We start from the raw sequence: 14,201 nt of genomic DNA on the forward strand, positions 1-14,201 counted from the left end.
AGGAAGTGATTCTTTGAAACAGATTTCATGGTTTCAGTTGTATACTTATTGAGTTTGGCTAAACAAATAACCTTTGAACTGATTATATTTTTTTCAATTAAGTTTTGAAAAAAATGAGAGGAAATTGAACTGCTGCTTAAACTACTTCAAAATAAAAGCATATATGTGAATGCTTGACTACAGTCGATAAAACTTCCAGCACAGATATCAAACTTTATTCAACTAAATTTTTACTCAACAAATAAAATTAGATCTGAACATTTATTTAGGGGAAGCTAACTTTGCTAAATGTTTTTGAAATGATCAAAAAGTAGCTCAGCTGTCAGTGAAAGTGAGCCCACCGCCTATTCAAATGTTTCAGTTATATTAATAAAAAATAGAAATGGGGTCGACTTTGATGCTGGTTTGACCTTGAAGACCTTCACAAGGTTACAGTGGTCCAGGTTTTAGGAGCAGAGGCAGCAGAGAACAAAAAAACTGGTAGAGTAGAAATACTTCAAATGTTTTTACTCAAGTAAAAAAAAAAGTAACAAGAAATAACGAGTAAGAAGTATTTGACTTTTTACTCGTTATGAAAAATCTACTTATGTACCAACTGATGAAGCCTACAGGCGTAAATTCAAGCTGAGACTCTCTCCAGCCTACCGGCATCATTAATCAACACGCCTCCGCCAATCAGCACCAGATTGTCGCTCCGCTCCAGCCAATCAGCACGCAGGGCTGCTTAAAAAGGCCAAACAACCTCCTGGTTCAGCCGCGCTTCGCCCTCATCCTGCCGGGCATCTTCCAGTGTCCGGACCCGGAAGGCACCCCGAGGTTCCCCGGCGCCGATCATCCAAGCGCCAAAGAACTTCTGGTCAATAAAACTTTCTAACTGCTGCTTTTCTCTACAGATTGGGATCAAATTGCCAATCAATATTTAAAAATTAGATAATCAGACGGACCAAAATATAAAGTTACATTGACATTTTGTTACTTTAAGGATGAAAATTACAATAATTCGTGTAGCAAAAATATTTAAAAAGTTTTTCCAAATCAGTTTCTTTCAATAAAAAAACTTTATAAACTTTAACAAACTGCAGGTTTGTCTGCCTGGTGAGTTTTATTAAAACCTGTTAGTTTTTCATTCAGTGAGGAGAAAATCCAGAAATTTTACTCTAGAAATACTTCATAATAAAATTACTCGGGTAAAAGTAAAAGTACTCTTTTCAAAAGTAACTAGAGTAAATAGAAGCCGTTACTGCCCAGGTCGTTGGTAGGAAACTCCGGCCGGTTCTGCTGTCCGTCCAAACGGATCCGGCAGCAACCCGCCCTCCTCATGAAATCAAACTCACCCGGGTCGGTGTTGGATGATGATGACACAGTTTTATTGCAATAAACAGATTGGGTCAAGAAACGAACAAAAAGGTTGCAGATTAAGTAAAACGTCGTCCTTTCACCGTCCCGCTAAAGAAAAACCGTTCTGTCAGACGGGAAGCGAACCCAGACCCGGTCCAGATCCACAACGACACCCAGACCCGGTGGCCCGGCGACCCGGTCCAACAAACCAAAAGAAGCACACGCTACAGTTGGAGCTACAAACCAAAGATCCAGCTTTATTGGACAGGAAGAGTTTGGACTTTACAACATTTATCTCGGTGGAAGTCTGCGTCTGATCCACACTGAAACAAACAAAACTTCTAATTTCTTCTTCTGGGTTGGCAACAAGGCGTGTTAGCGCCACCGTCTGGTCGGGGGAGTCTGTGGCGGCGGCTTTAAACGAGTCAGTGCTGCATTCAAAGACAGGTGGAAGCAGAGTCGGGGAGAGGAGACGCAGCAAGAAAGAAGGGGAAAAAAGCAGATGAGAATTTAAACAGAACATTTCAGAATCTCTTTCTTTCCTCCTTCATTCACGATCCGTTCAGCTAAACACCAGAACTTCACAAATCTGCTCTGCTACTCAGACACTTACAACGGCACCTTATAGTCAGAAAACAGGAGTACATTCCCACCAAAAAACTCAAACTTTGAGAATAATCTCAAAAATTTCCTAGAAAAGAAGTCACAAAGTCTTTTGTTTTAACTTTTGAAACTCAGAAAATTTCAAGTTTTTTTCTAAAAAATTTGGAGATTATTCTCATACTTTTTGATTTATTTTCTGTTTTTAAAAATTTTTGAACGCTTGCAGTTCAGAAATTAATTCCTTAGTTTTTCTAGCAAATTTTTGACTTTTGGAGATCAGAAATTTTCTTGTTTTTTTCCAGAAGATTTCTGAAATTATTTTTAAAATTTCTGAGTGTTTTGTCAGAAAAGTACTCCTTGTTTCTCTATTTAAAATGCTGTCAAAGAAGTCAGCATAGAAATGAAGGAGCCGGTTCTTCTGGTCCAGAGTTGGTGCTTCAGCAGCTCAGGACTTCAAAAAACAAACCAGAACCGACTCAGAACCAGAACCACTAATTAAAGCTGTTTGTAAAAACCTAACCTTCATGAGCGCCACCCTGTGGGGAGAAAATAAACTGGAAAGTTTCCAGGAAATCTGTCTAAAATGAAACTGATTGGAAAACCGTTCCTGGCTGATTGGAGGGAATAAACTTCCCAGTTATATTTTAACGAAGACAGAAAATCCGGAAGGTTCCTGTTTTCAGTGTGGATCAACGGACCAATCAGAGAAGAGCTCTTCCTCTGAGTGGATGACATCACCGCCTGACACAACCAATGAGAGCGGGCCGCTTAGCAAGCCACACCCCTCAGCGGTCACCATGTAACCTGTGAGTCGGCGTTTCAGGAAATCCTGCGGACAGTGAAGGCAACGTTTCTCTCCACCTGAGCAGGTGAAACCAGGGATCAACCTGAAGGGGCGGGGCCTGTAGCGTAAGCCCCGCCCCTTCAGGAATAAAAGCAGATAAATAAAAATTGAAGATCAGTCACCATGGAAACATAAAAAGGGGCGAGGCAAAGAGATAATTGTCTATGCCTTGACCAATGAGGTCTAAGGGGCGGGGCGTGGTGCAGGTTTGACCTGCTGGGGGCGGGGCTACGGGAGGATGCAGGTGTGACATCACAGTAAGCAGAGGTGAAACCCAGATTGGACATGCATTGGCGAGCTGCTCGCTGTGTGTGTGTTACTGAACAGAGTGTCAGTGTTTCCCATTTATTCCCACTAAGAATAAATATTCTGCTCCAACAGGAAGAGGAAGAGGAGGAAGAGGAGGAGGTTCTCCTCGCCGTCCGTCCAGCCGTCTGTCTGAAGGAATGCTAACTGTGCCGCTTCAATCATTCTGTGTTTGTAACCCAGAGTTCAGTCATCCTTTGACTCCGCCCCCTGCACCCCCCTCTTCCCCTAACCCTCCCTCTCCCCCCTCCCAACCCGTCAGTCTCTTATGGTTTCTCCTTTGAGATCACCTCTTCTCGCGGCTTGGCTCCGCCGAAGATGGCGGAGTTCGGGTTGGCGACCTGGTTGAGCGGTTCGGAGACGGTCCGGGGTTTCAGCTGGAGGCGGGGCCGTTGTGCACGCTCCTCTGTGCATGCGCACACGCACGCGCACGCACGCACGCACGCACGCACGCGCACACACACACACACACACACACACACACACACACACACAGGTTAATGTCAGCGTTCAAACTCAGGCTGAATTCAGCTTGATGCAAAAGCTGCGATTAACTAGATGTTAGAGTAGGGGATGTGATGTGATCTGGGGTCAAAGTTCAGAAATTATTTGAGTTTTTGTTCCTACTTTAGACTCATATGGATCTGACTGATGTTTGAAAGAAGATACTGAATAGCTGGTTGCTATGGTGATTCCCTCCTTTTCCAAGGAGATAATTCAGGGTGTGAAAACTTTCCTGTTATTGAAGGATTTTCAAATTCTATCATCTGTTCAGAAAAGTTTAAATGTGAGCAAATAATTTTCTGTTCTGATCTGTAAAGAGCCCAGTGAGCAGCAGATGGCGCCACCTTCAGACGGTTCCCTGAAGTCTGTCGTTCCGCCCCGCGGCGGCCCGTCTCTGAAGCGACCCATCCCTCCTCCGCCTCCCCGCGGCCGGTCGCCGGGACGACTGCTGCCGCCTCGACTCCGCCCCCCCATGTAGTCCTCGTCTCTGAAACCTGCAGAGACGAGTGGACGGTCAGTCGGCTTACCGCCACCAGGGGCGCCGTGAACATGAGATGACAGAAAGGGATGATGGGAAGCAATACGAGGGGAGGGGCTTCCGCGAGCTTCACTGCCACCTGCTGGACAAGTAGAGCAGCTCTGACGCTGCTTGGATCTGATTTCAGTTAAAAAGTCGCCACTCAAACTACCCCGCTGCCGTCTGATTGGCAGCGGCCCAGCTAGCAGTCGTCTGATTGGCCAGCATCATCTGACCCCACCTCCTCCTTGCTGGTCGTAGAAGTCATCTCGCGAGTCCCGTCCTCCGCCTCCTCCTCGGGAGCCTCCTCGAGAACCTCCTCGTCCTGCAGATGACACGGGAGTTTAACACCGACAGGAGAGAAGAGGAGGAGAGGAGGTTAGGGGGAGAGAGGAGCAGAAAGAAGGGAGGGGAGGAGTCGGCACCTCCTTCTAGAAGCAGCTAGTGAGGAGGCGGAGCTTGTTAGTGGCCCATCGGCCAATCAGAGGAGGCGTTAGAAGCAGTAGCAGTGAAGCTCAGAAACAGAAGCTGTTATTGGTCAGAGGAAAGGAGGCGAGAGAGGGAGGATGGAGGGATGAGAGGATGGAGGAAGAGGAGCTTCAGAACCAAAAAAACCTAAAAACATTTTATCTAAATAAATAAAACTCTCATAACTTTATTTATTGTTAGTAATTATAATTATTAATTATTGTCTGATATTCTGCTTTCTGTTTCCCACAGTTCAGTCCTGATCCGGTTCTGATCCAATTCTTCCTGTGGGTCTAAGGCAGGGGTCACCAACTCCAGTCCTCAAGGGCTACCATCCTGCAACTTTTAGATTCACCTCTGCTCCAAAATGTCTGAATTCCCTCACCAACATTCATTCCTCTCTGCAATAGGCTGGAAACGAGCAGTTTATTTGATCCAGGTGTGTTTGAGCAGAGACGCATCTAAAATTTGAAGGATGGTAGGACTGGAGGACTGGAGTTGGTGACCCCTGGTCTAAGGTTTACTGCTGCACGCTGCCGGCCAGCTGGCTGAAACAGTAATTCAGCTGTCTGAAACATTCCTGTCATGGTGCGCCACTTATAGGACGAACCGTGTTACTACAATCAGCTGCTTTTCATTATTTACCAACTCCCTGTTTATAGAGCCAAATAATAGATTAATATTAAATCTGTAGCTTAATAAACAGCATGGTTAGCTGGAATCAGGCTCATCGCAATAATCAGTAAATCAATTGATCAACTGATCACGTGATAAATTAAAACAAACTCAATAGCTTCCATTTGCATGATTTATTGTTCTTCTCTTTCTTCAACCTTCAGCAAACATTTCAGGACAAGAGGAAGGAGAATAAAGTCCCGGATCATGAATCAAAGCTGCAGCCTCATTAAAACACCAGGACGACGCAGAAAACAGAACCAGAACCGGGCCCGGCGTAGACGCCGTGTGTATGACACGTCCTGCACAGCTGGAATCAGCAGAAACATGTTAACCAGGTAAACCCACCTGGCAGGCCTTTCACTAGCTGAACCACCGGCTAACATCTCATCTGATCGGTCATCTGGATGTTTTCCCTCTGCGCCTGTTCTACATAACCCACGTCTGTTTGTGATCTGACTGGGGGCTCGTCCGGGATCTTTAAACCTTAAACAGATTTTTTCTCCTGCTGTTGGTTCTCCAAACACCTGGCGCCATCTGCTGGTGTTTTGGTGCTCATACCTCTACCGTCGTCTTTCCTGAAGCCGAAGCCACTCCCTCCTCGTTCTTGCCTTCGTCCTTCTGCGATGTCCACCCTCAGTGACCTGTCGCCTAGCAACTGCAGAGGTCAAAGGGTCAGGTTAGCCTCAGTCTGGAGTCGGCCTGTTTTTTACTGAATAATTACAGTAAAAAACAGTTTTGAGGAGATACTTACCGCGCCGTCATACGTCAAAGCTTCTTTTAAGGATTCCAAATCATCAAACTCAACATAACAAAAACCTGAAGAGACAAAAACAAACTCAGTCAGGAGTCTCACCGAGTTCAGAGCTGTTAGGCATAACAATAACAATAATAATAATAACAATGATGAATTGTTTAAAAATCAAGAGTACAGTTGCTCAGCACATTCCAGTTTAAGATGATTAATTATAGTTTCCAAGAATAAACTGTTAATGTAATGAATGTGTTCAGAAATGTATTTATATTTATTGAGGAAAGTATTTTATTGGAATATATTTTAACGTACCGTTTCCCCCACAAAACCTGCTAAGCTCAGTGTAGATGACTGCCAGTTTTTTTAGTTAAAAAATGTTTAAATTTTAAAATGTCACTTGATAATTTTGTGTTATTGAAAGATTAATACCTTAATATCAACTATAAAGTCTTAAAATCTCAGGCAGTAAAAAGCTAGAATAAATAAACAATGCTTAGCGTAGTGGGGACAGAAGTAAAGCCTGGTGGCCCGCCAGGCTGATGATCCACGGGGCAAAACGCTGAATATAGCAGATTATTAATATTTTAGAATTTATTGTTTTTCGCATTTATTTTATTGATAGGAAACTATTTATTAGTTTTCATAATTAAAAAAGTATTTCTTTTTAAAAATATAACTTTTTTATGTTTGAAAATATTTACTTGAATATGTTTTTATTTTATTTATTAAAAAACATTCTACTTGCTTAAATACACTGTCATGCTATTTATTTAAAAATGATTATTGTCATTTTTAAATCATGATAATAATTTAAATAATAATAATAATAATAATTTAAATACTTAATAATTAATTATTAAGTAATTAATTCAAAGTTAAAATTCTGCTGGTCCATAATGAACTGGATGTTCAGTTTTATTCTCCTCTGATCCATGAAAACCTGAGATTCATGTTCCGACCAAAAACCTGATGAACTTGACGGATGTTTGAGTTTTGGTGCTGTAAAAATAAACTTTCCTTCATTGCTAATCGCTAAACCGTTGAAGTGAAGAGTCAAACCTCCATGTTCCCTAAACGTTCCCAGATCGCTCCGACCAGATCAAAACAATAACATCCGCTCACCTTTGAACTTGTCTGTCTCTTTGTCTCTGACCAATCGCACGCTGCGGATGTTGAGCTCTTTGAAGATGGCGTCGATGTCGCCCTGCACCGTGTTGAAAGGCAGGTTTCCCACGTACGCTGTGAACGGGGGCTCTGTGGGCAGCTCCTTCTGCTTCCGGGGGCCTCCGGGCCCGCCGCCGCCGCGCGGCCTGAGGGGGACGCAACACAAAATCTGGCTCAACATCCTGAGCACATTTTTCTGACGCTCCTGAACAATCTGACAGTTTTCTGCTCGGTCAGAAAACCTGCAGAGCGGAGACTCTGCAAACCGAACCATTTCAGGACCAAAGTGTCTGAATCTGGTTTAATCCTGGAAATAAACCTTAAAGAGGAAAATTCACTGACTCAAGATTCAGGAGAAGAACATTTAGATTTTTATCTCATCAGAATAATAATCACTTTGATGTTTCATCAGGCGTTTCACTGCAGACGGAATAAACTCTCCATCAAGCTGCTGCAAAGCTCACAAAAATGGTAAAAAAAAATGTTAATAAATATATTTTAAAAATACATAAAATGAATAAAAATAAAGGAATAAAAACACATTTAATAAAAGAAAATTAAATATATAAAAATGAATAAAAACTAATTAAAAATCAAAAATATAAAAGTGAATAAAAAGATAGGCATAAAAAATATTTTAAAAAATTATGAATGTATTTTAGTAAAGTGCTTTTCAAATTTATTTCACTTCAGCAGTGAAATAATATTAATATTAGCACGTATAATTATGTAAATGAAATTGTCCATTTATTTTTCATTGCCAAATAAAACATGGAGCATCTTTTTTTTCCAAGACACTAAAATTGGAAAAAAAAAACTTAAATTAAGTAAAATCTAGACTAGGGCTGAAACGATTCCTCGAATGATTCGAGTACCTCGATTACTAAAATTCCTCGAGGAAAATTTACCTGCCTCGAAGCTTCGTTAATTTATGTTTTATTAGTTAGCGCACCGTGTTCCGGTCGGGACTTCATTTGCGTTGCGCGGAGCTCTCACTTCCGCCTCTGAGTTGTTGACAAAAGCTAAGTCTCAGCGGCATAAAGTCCAATCTTCAAGATTGGCCCGTGGGGATTTTATTGATTGATGATAATGCCCGACTTTTTTATCGTTTTTGGGGAACCAATAAGCATCCTTAAAATGACTGGGGGAATGCCTGGAGTACGGCAGCATTTCTCCTCCGGGGCTGCTGGTTGAAAGCGAACGGCGGGAAGAGCGCTGAGGTGAGCGGATAGCCTGAGCAGGGCGGGCGGCTGAGTAGCTGATGCTTACCGTGTAAATGTAGCTTTACCGACGAACCGCACAATAAATTTCATATCCCGGTCTGAAGAAACGGGTGGCGGAGCGCATCGTACATGGCTGGTAGATGAGTTTCTGAGTGTGACCAGTGAAGGTGTCGTAAATATCCCGTATTGCTTCCCCCCGTGTTCGTCCCCCGGTCTAACGGTTCGTCAGTCCGCTGGTCCATTTCCTCCCCTCCACCCCATCTTACGTTCGTTCATTCGCCCTCTCCTCCCACTCCAGGCGGCATTTCCCGTATTTTCAAACCCAAAGCGTGACAGGTTAGGTGGCAAGGTGAGTTTAATTAATCTATTAAACTCACTGAAGATGAATACATAAACTAACAGCTGGATTGTAGACATTTTTTATAAGCATATTTGTGAGCCTGCCTCTTTGTTATTAAATTCAATATAATTTCAGATTTTTCTATAACTTTTCTTCTGGTTAACTTAGAAAGTGAGCTATTATTGTTACAGGTTAGTTTTCTAAACTACAAAAAAGCAACTGTTAGGGATGCTCAAATATGAAAAATTGGACTCATATTGATATCTGATAGTAACACCGGTATTATGCCAGATTTACCAATATTTCATTTTATAATTTTTTTTAATCCGATTACTCGATTAATCGTAAGAATAATCGATAGATTACTCGATTACTAAAATATTCGTTTACAACAGCCCTAATCTAGACACATCACAGATTTTAAGAACTCACTCATGAAAATTTGGGGTAATAAACAGTTGATGAATATTAAATGTCTTATATGTATTTCCCAAACCTTTTGTCACCATGAAAACCAACCAGAACCTCTCACTTTGCTTTTCTGCTTCTGTTAAACATCCCATAATCCTTTGCTGCATCAGTGTCACATGACCAAACAAATACCACCATCCAGAAACACAAACAGCAGCAAGATGGAGACAAACTTCGGTTGCTAACCAGTTTCATACATCGGAGCGATGAAGATATCATGGATCCCCAGCAGGTTTTATTATATAAATAATTATAATGCACTGAAACAACAGTCATTCACAGATTAATAAATATTGTTTGAGAAAAAACAGGAACAAATATTAAAATGAACCATCTGTTCTTGAGCTGCCGTCTGGTTCTCTTACGAAAACCAAAAGTTTTGGTTCCATTTCATTTGTGGACTATAAACAAACTGTAGGTGGAACACGTTTGGTCCTTTGGTTATAAAGATAATAATAATTATAAAGTTCTGACACAAAACTCTGAGCTTCTAGTCACCAGTAGAGCTTAGAGCACTGGAGGCGTTTTCACTGGTTTCTGCATGAAACCAGTTTAAAGACAAACATGGCCGACCCAAAGGTTCCCTCCAAAATGCTTTTGCTCCAACTTCTTAACTTTAAGGCAGCTGTTATGATGTGTAGCCATGGCAACCAGGTATTTTTACAACAGAGCAGCAGACTGGCATCTCAAAAGCTGAAACAATACCCAAACTACGACCCAAAATCCCAGAGAAGAAAAGGAGGCTTCATGGATGCAGACAGAAGGAGGAAGTTCAAACTGTCTCCTTCATTCATCGTATCCCCTACTCCAGCGTCTCTCCACCTGTTCCTAACCGTACGGCCAGGCAGAGATTTAAAGACGAGCTGCAAAACCAAATTAGTAGTCTTCAATCAGAGGCATATTCGGGTTTACAGCAAAACTGACTGCTGCTGGAGATCCCACAGCATCCACGTCCAACCAAAGAGCTGCAAGATTTAAAATATGATCCAATGTCCTGAGGTTACTTCACTCCTGAAAACTCTTCTTGCATCACATCTTCACCACAAATCCCTCTAACCAATCACCACAGATAAATCTAGTATTGATCATGTGATCAACTGTCCAGTGACAGTTGCCAGGTTACATTTCCTGCTGAGTTTTCCATAACTGGCAGATTTAAGGATTTATACGTTTATTGTTCATGTTTTGTAGGTGAATGAGAATATTTTCTGGTATTTTCCTGTAAATGTCACATATTTAAATAGTGATGCACTTCTCTACTTCTATTTTTTATTCCAGCAAACTGGAATAAAAAACGTGGGCACAAACTTCCAAACTTTGTTTATGTAAAAGTGCCACTAATGGGAAACAATACAAATAAATCAAAGGATTTGGGGGGTTGGGAAATTCACCTATTTATATTTAAAAACGTACATTTTTTGTTTATTTTGTATTAAAATATCTATTTCAGGACTCAAAATGTAACTGAATCGGAAATTTGAATGAATAATCTGAGTGAATGGGAACCGACAGACGCATCGAGCCGTCCAATGAAAGATGCAGACATGCTTTAGAAAACCAACTGGTTTCCAGATAAAACCATTGAAACAGTCAGAAACCAGCAGCCTCACCGACCAGGACCACGAGAACCGCCCGGTGTCGGTATCTGATCGCAGCGATCGATCCTCGGGCTCACTGTGGGACCTGTGGATGCCTCTGCGGACACATGATGCAGCCATGCGGGCAGCCTGCAGCAGCAACCCGGCTCCACCTCAGCCTCCACCTGCCGCGCCTCTGGTGCCGCCCGGCACCGGAACCCGATCACTGTTACAAACACCGATCAGAACCATGCTGTTCTGGTCGGTGACAGATGCGCCACATCACTGCATTCTTTGAAGCGGTTAGCTCCAGGATCCCCGGTGTTTCCCGGCCGCCCTCACCGGCCTCCCCACACCCCAGCGCGGCCTGCTCACAGAGCGCAAAGGCTCAAAGAGCTCCGAGCCGATAGTTATCAGAACCGGTCCAGTCAGCGTGTGTGGTTGGGGTCCGGAACCGGGATTCAGAAAAAGCTGGTCCGGTCCGGCTGTACGTTAGGGTTTCGGAACGTGGACTCACCCTCTGCCGCCGCCGAAGCTGCCATAGGCCCGATCATCGTAGTCCGCCATTACTGCTGCTATGTCGGAGAGGAAGGTCCTACACGTCACAGCCGAGCGGGTTCAGCTGCCCGCTCAGCGCCTGACCGGAAACAACAAATTAAACCAAACCACAATAGTATAGTACGTGTCCTTACAATTCAGTAAATGACGCTGAACTAATGTGGATTGAATTAAACAAATGAAATTACATGAAATAATAAAATTAAACAATGAATTCAATACTTTCTAAACTACTGAAGTACTAAAGTACAAACACACAGTTCTTGTCTGATGTAGTAGATCCTTACCCTTCAGGTGGGCTCAGTAAATCTTTACTTTTATGTGTAAGTTGTTATGAACCTATCAGACATATTGTAAATCACATGAACTGAAATGTCCTGAATAAAACAAGCTTTATTTGTAGAATGTGACAATATTCAATTATAAATTGGTCGAAATATTTCATAAAGCATAGGAGCCCAAGTATGACTTCTACAATTTGTTGATCAATACAAAAGAGAAATATGCTTAGTCCTCTCTTGCATTTTGACAGAACTAACATAAACCAAACTGTTTATCGATTTATATAGAGGTAGAAAATCTATTTTTTATCAAAAAATTGGAAATGTTCTCAGCTTTAATTTAAGCCACATTTTATAGAAATCAGATAAGAATTTAAGGCGCTACATCAATTTTTGTGACAGAATCCTACTTATACTGCATTGAAGTATTGCTTTGTGGACATTACTCAATGCCTAGTAATGGCGCCTGAGGATCGTCTTCAGGCGCCATTACTAATATGCAAAGTCCTGTCCAGTAATATACCGACTTCCAGAGCATCAGCTGGACTACAGGATCACTATCCAAAGACTTTCATTGACTCCAGAGTTTTTATTTATAGGTCAATGACCCTATAACTGCAAAATGAGGAGAAAATATGAGAAACACAATGTCAATATCAGTAGTTTAATGCAATAACAGAAGCATCTCCAAAATTATTTTCAAAATATTATAAAATATCACAAACATTTGCTTAATTACTCAACGAAAGCTAGTAAAGGAACAGGCATTAGTTCTCTCTAACAGCAGCGACTTGGATCATTTTCATTTTCAGTGATTCTACTTCAAGTCTCTGTTTGAGGAAGTTCAAAGTTCTGAGGAGAGTTACTCAGAAATCTCACAGGTCTTTGATTCCGGTTTCAGAAGGTAAAGGTAGGAAGATACAACTTCTCCACCGGCACGCTGTTCTATGACAAGTTGGAAAGCTGGATTATTTTATTTAATCCAGTAAACATCCAGAAGATCCATGAAGAAAACCCCAATCTGGAGATTTTAAAACCTCCACTGGAACCGGTCTCATAGCCTTCAGTTCTGATGCAGTCGGGCTTCAGGTATAATTTTTTGGGACCTTCTTCAGATTTGGTGGTCGGCGGTCATTCAATAGAATTACGGCTCTGGATCCACGACGATACATGTCACCTGACATGATGTCCTTATCATTTGGAATAGAGGTTTTCCCCAAAGCCTGGAGGCACACAACAAACAGTGTCCAAACATACTCCTGCCAAACACACAGTCTAACTTAAAGGAAATAAAGCTCAAATGATAAATGTTGGACCTTATTCTCAGCCAGCGCCTGTTTAGCCATGTAGTGCTCCCTCTTCATCTTAAGCTCCACGTCTTCAGGGATGTCAGGAACTATCAAGTCGATTAGTCGGTGGATGAAAAAGACCACATGCTGAGGTACAAAGATGGTGAAACACACAACATCAAACCCAGACATGCAACATCTTCTTTCACTCACATCTCACGGATGTCTCTCTCTTTTCAAAGCTTCACAGTGAAGGTCCATGAAATGCATAGCTTGTGAGAAACACTGACCTCAAAGATGATGACAAAGCTAAGTCGTATAACGAGGAGTTTGTAGAACTCCGGCAGGTATTCACCTTTCTCGTCCCTCATACCTCGATACCTGCAGAAGACAATAAAAACCGACATCAAGACTGAAACCTGCAACCATTGGGAGGAAAACAGTGTTGGATGGATAGATGAGGTAAATGTCATGGACCATTGTTTTTCTCTCAACATGAACCTCATGCCATTACCTGCAAGAGACGTTGTGGTGCTGCTGCATGTAGCTCTGTGGGGCTGTTGCCAGGGTGAAGTTAACGAAGCCGCTCAGGGTGCTATCCCTGGTGTAACGGTAGTACAGCCGAGGCACAAAGGACGAGGTGAAGGCAATGAGAAAAGCCTGGAAACAGATTTTGGGAAAGTATTTTCTATCTCTCAGGAAAGCTGCTCCTCATCAGGACCGGAGACTCACGTTGCTGATGACGGCCATGTGTGAGATGAACTGCAGGATGTGAAACCAGATGCCGATGTCCTGAGCTCGCTCCACCACCGGGCGGCGAAATTCCTTCACGTACTTCTGAGCGTCCAAACGGATTTCCACCCAGTTGTTCATGAGAGCGAAGAGAGGAGCGAGAGGACACGCCGCCACAAAGATGGTGATGAAACCAAACTGAAGCACTGAGAAGAGAAGCACTAGATTTCAGAAACAACCCACAGTCATGGAGGCTCTTTGATTCTGGAGCAAACAGAGGCTTTGGTTACCCATCTCCAGATATTCACCGAAGAGTCCCTCACAGACCAGCAGCTCGTAATCTGCCTCCCAAGGAGAAACGTCCATCATCGTCTGAGTCCCTGCCATCTGTGGAGTTCGCATTTTGTTTCTCTGCCACCACGCCTTAACCTTCCTGCCAGAACAAGAGCCTTCTGCTTCATGCGTCTTGCAGTCTAGTCTGAAAGCTGTTGTCAGACTTAAGAAACTTGATTTACATAAAGTCTCTGTAAAGTTATCAAGTCAATGCTGTTCAAACT

General features: G+C 42.5%; 2 protein-coding genes across 4 annotated transcripts in view; both read right to left on the reverse strand.

Moving 5' to 3' along the window:
- Positions 1–1,570: 1,570 nt before the first annotated feature.
- Positions 1,571–11,408, reverse strand: eif4h (eukaryotic translation initiation factor 4h). Of its 3 annotated transcripts, XM_007570645.2 has the most exons (8): positions 11,302–11,408; positions 7,132–7,319; positions 6,010–6,074; positions 5,817–5,913; positions 4,354–4,437; positions 3,940–4,089; positions 3,382–3,497; positions 1,571–1,769 (listed from the first exon to the last, which is right to left on the reverse strand). In XM_007570645.2, the coding sequence occupies exons 1-8, from the start codon at positions 11,349–11,351 to the stop codon at positions 1,764–1,766; spliced, it is 756 nt and encodes a 251-aa protein (XP_007570707.1). In that variant the 5' UTR covers positions 11,352–11,408; the 3' UTR covers positions 1,571–1,763. The 3 variants fall into 3 exon arrangements, with proteins under 3 accessions (XP_007570707.1, XP_007570706.1, XP_016536497.1); XM_007570644.2 differs by lacking the exon at positions 1,571–1,769 and having other exon boundaries at positions 2,240–3,497; XM_016681011.1 differs by lacking the exons at positions 1,571–1,769; positions 4,354–4,437 and having other exon boundaries at positions 2,240–3,497.
- An 865-nt stretch (positions 11,409–12,273) lies between these two features.
- The window catches only part of ano7 (anoctamin 7), a 15,263-nt gene continuing 13,335 nt past the window's right edge, over positions 12,274–14,201 (reverse strand). The window contains exons 19-24 of the mRNA XM_007570646.2: positions 13,935–14,115; positions 13,645–13,850; positions 13,427–13,572; positions 13,203–13,293; positions 12,940–13,059; positions 12,274–12,846 (exon numbers count right to left, since the gene is read on the reverse strand). Coding sequence (XP_007570708.1) covers positions 12,709–12,846; positions 12,940–13,059; positions 13,203–13,293; positions 13,427–13,572; positions 13,645–13,850; positions 13,935–14,115 — 882 coding nt within the window. The 3' untranslated portion in view covers positions 12,274–12,708. The remainder of the gene's footprint in view (positions 12,847–12,939; positions 13,060–13,202; positions 13,294–13,426; positions 13,573–13,644; positions 13,851–13,934; positions 14,116–14,201) is intronic.

This window comes from Poecilia formosa, unplaced genomic scaffold (assembly GCF_000485575.1).
Source record: "Poecilia formosa unplaced genomic scaffold, Poecilia_formosa-5.1.2 Scaffold265, whole genome shotgun sequence".
Taxonomy (NCBI): Eukaryota; Metazoa; Chordata; class Actinopteri; order Cyprinodontiformes; family Poeciliidae; genus Poecilia; species Poecilia formosa.

What these genes read in the sequence shown, in the direction of transcription:
- eif4h (XM_007570644.2), bottom strand. Translation starts at nt 11,351, where the DNA reads ATGGCGGACTACGATGATCGGGCCTATGGCAGCTTCGGCGGCGGCAGA. An exon ending in AGAGACAGACAAGTTCAAAG is followed by an intron (nt 6,075 to 7,131) that starts GTGAGCGGATGT and finishes TTGTCTCTTCAG; the next exon opens with GTTTTTGTTATGTTGAGTTT. An exon ending in CTTTGACGTATGACGGCGCG is followed by an intron (nt 5,914 to 6,009) that starts GTAAGTATCTCC and finishes TGACCTCTGCAG; the next exon opens with TTGCTAGGCGACAGGTCACT.